This window comes from Echinococcus granulosus (genome assembly GCF_000524195.1).
Source record: "Echinococcus granulosus chromosome Unknown EG_S00446, whole genome shotgun sequence".
In the NCBI taxonomy this organism is placed as follows: domain Eukaryota; kingdom Metazoa; phylum Platyhelminthes; class Cestoda; order Cyclophyllidea; family Taeniidae; genus Echinococcus; species Echinococcus granulosus.
The window spans coordinates 1-1,313 of record NW_020170825.1 but is presented as its reverse complement, the minus strand read 5'-3'; the positions used below and the strand labels follow the sequence as shown (position 1 = coordinate 1,313).

Sequence of the window (1,313 nt, the reverse complement as noted above, 5' to 3'; positions counted from 1 at the left end):
TAGAGGCAAAGGAGGCAAATCGCGGGCCAAAGCGAAGACGAGGTCGGCGCGAGCTGGTCTGCAGTTCCCCGTGGGTCGTGTGCACCGTCTGTTGCGTCGTGGCAACTACGCGGAGCGTGTGGGTGCTGGAGCACCGGTTTACTTGGCTGCTGTGCTCGAGTACCTGGCTGCCGAGGTGCTGGAGTTGGCGGGTAATGCGGCATGCGACAACAAGAAGACACGTATCATTCCTCGTCACCTGCAGTTGGTTATCCGCAACGATGAGGAGTTGAACAGGCTGTTGGGCGGTGTGACCATTGCACAGGGTGGTGTGCTGCCCAACATCCAGGCGGTGCTGCTGCCGAAGAAGACGGAGAAGCCGGTGGTGAGCAAGGAGTAGGCTGGCCTGTCGTCTGCCTGACTGAGTTTGCAACCGTAAACGTGATAACGGCCCTGTTGAGGGCCACCCCTACCATTGCCAGAAAGATGATTGTTGACCAGTTGATGTGGGTGGGCACGGACTGATGACTGACTGACCGACCTACCGACCGGCTAAAAGTTGCGTGTTGGTAGTCTGCGCTACTGCCTTGGGTATAGGGCTGTAGGGTTGGCCTTTGGTGCTGTGGTGTCATGCAGAATTAGGAATGAGTGGGTTTGAATGGAGTGCGGTGCTTTCGTTCCGTATCTTGCATGCACTCTTAAGGCTGTTCGCCGACTGCTAGTTGGGCAGGTGGTCATGGCCCAAGAATTTTACACTACACGTTGAATATTTCTGAGTATAAGTGGCACCCATATCCATCTGTGGTGATGTTCCTGCGCAGCAACCGTGAGAGGGCGGATGGAACGCAGGAGGTGAGCAAGGATGTGTGGTGGATTGTGGAAAGGATGTAGGGCATTCTGATTACATGGATTCATTTGCGCGCTACCCACTTACCAACAGGGCACATCCGCATCGCCTCAGCCCTTCATTGACGCCTTCCAGTGAGAGCGCCGAAAGCACTGAAACCACACAACCCACTACAAAGCCTACTTTCCTCCCTTAACTCCGTTGACTCAAACATTACAATCATCGCAGTCACCACAACTACCCCTACACGCATTCCCACATCCCGTCCCCTTCCCTTCCTTATTCCTGCACATAAGTTACCGCCAACACTAATCCTGAAGCCTGGCGGCTTTCGCGGCAACTTGATAGCATAAAGTCCTGGATTAAACTTTGACACATTCGCATTTTACTGGCCACAACTTATTCAGCTCCATATGTTGTTTATTGTAATTTCACCTTAACTACCGTTAAAAGAACCCGTATATTCCTTAGTAAATTGGTCTGTATG

The 1,313-nt window shown here is 52.6% G+C and overlaps 1 protein-coding gene across 1 annotated transcript in view; it reads left to right on the top strand. All coding sequences in view use genetic code 11, as the record gives it.

Moving 5' to 3' along the window:
- EGR_11172 (Histone H2A) overlaps positions 1-379 on the top strand; it is a gene marked incomplete at both ends in the record, with an annotated part of 2,409 nt that extends 2,030 nt beyond the window's left edge. Inside the window, one exon of the mRNA XM_024500419.1 lies at positions 4-379. Coding sequence (XP_024345167.1) covers positions 4-379 — 376 coding nt within the window. The remainder of the gene's footprint in view (positions 1-3) is intronic.
- Positions 380-1,313: the final 934 nt, after the last annotated feature.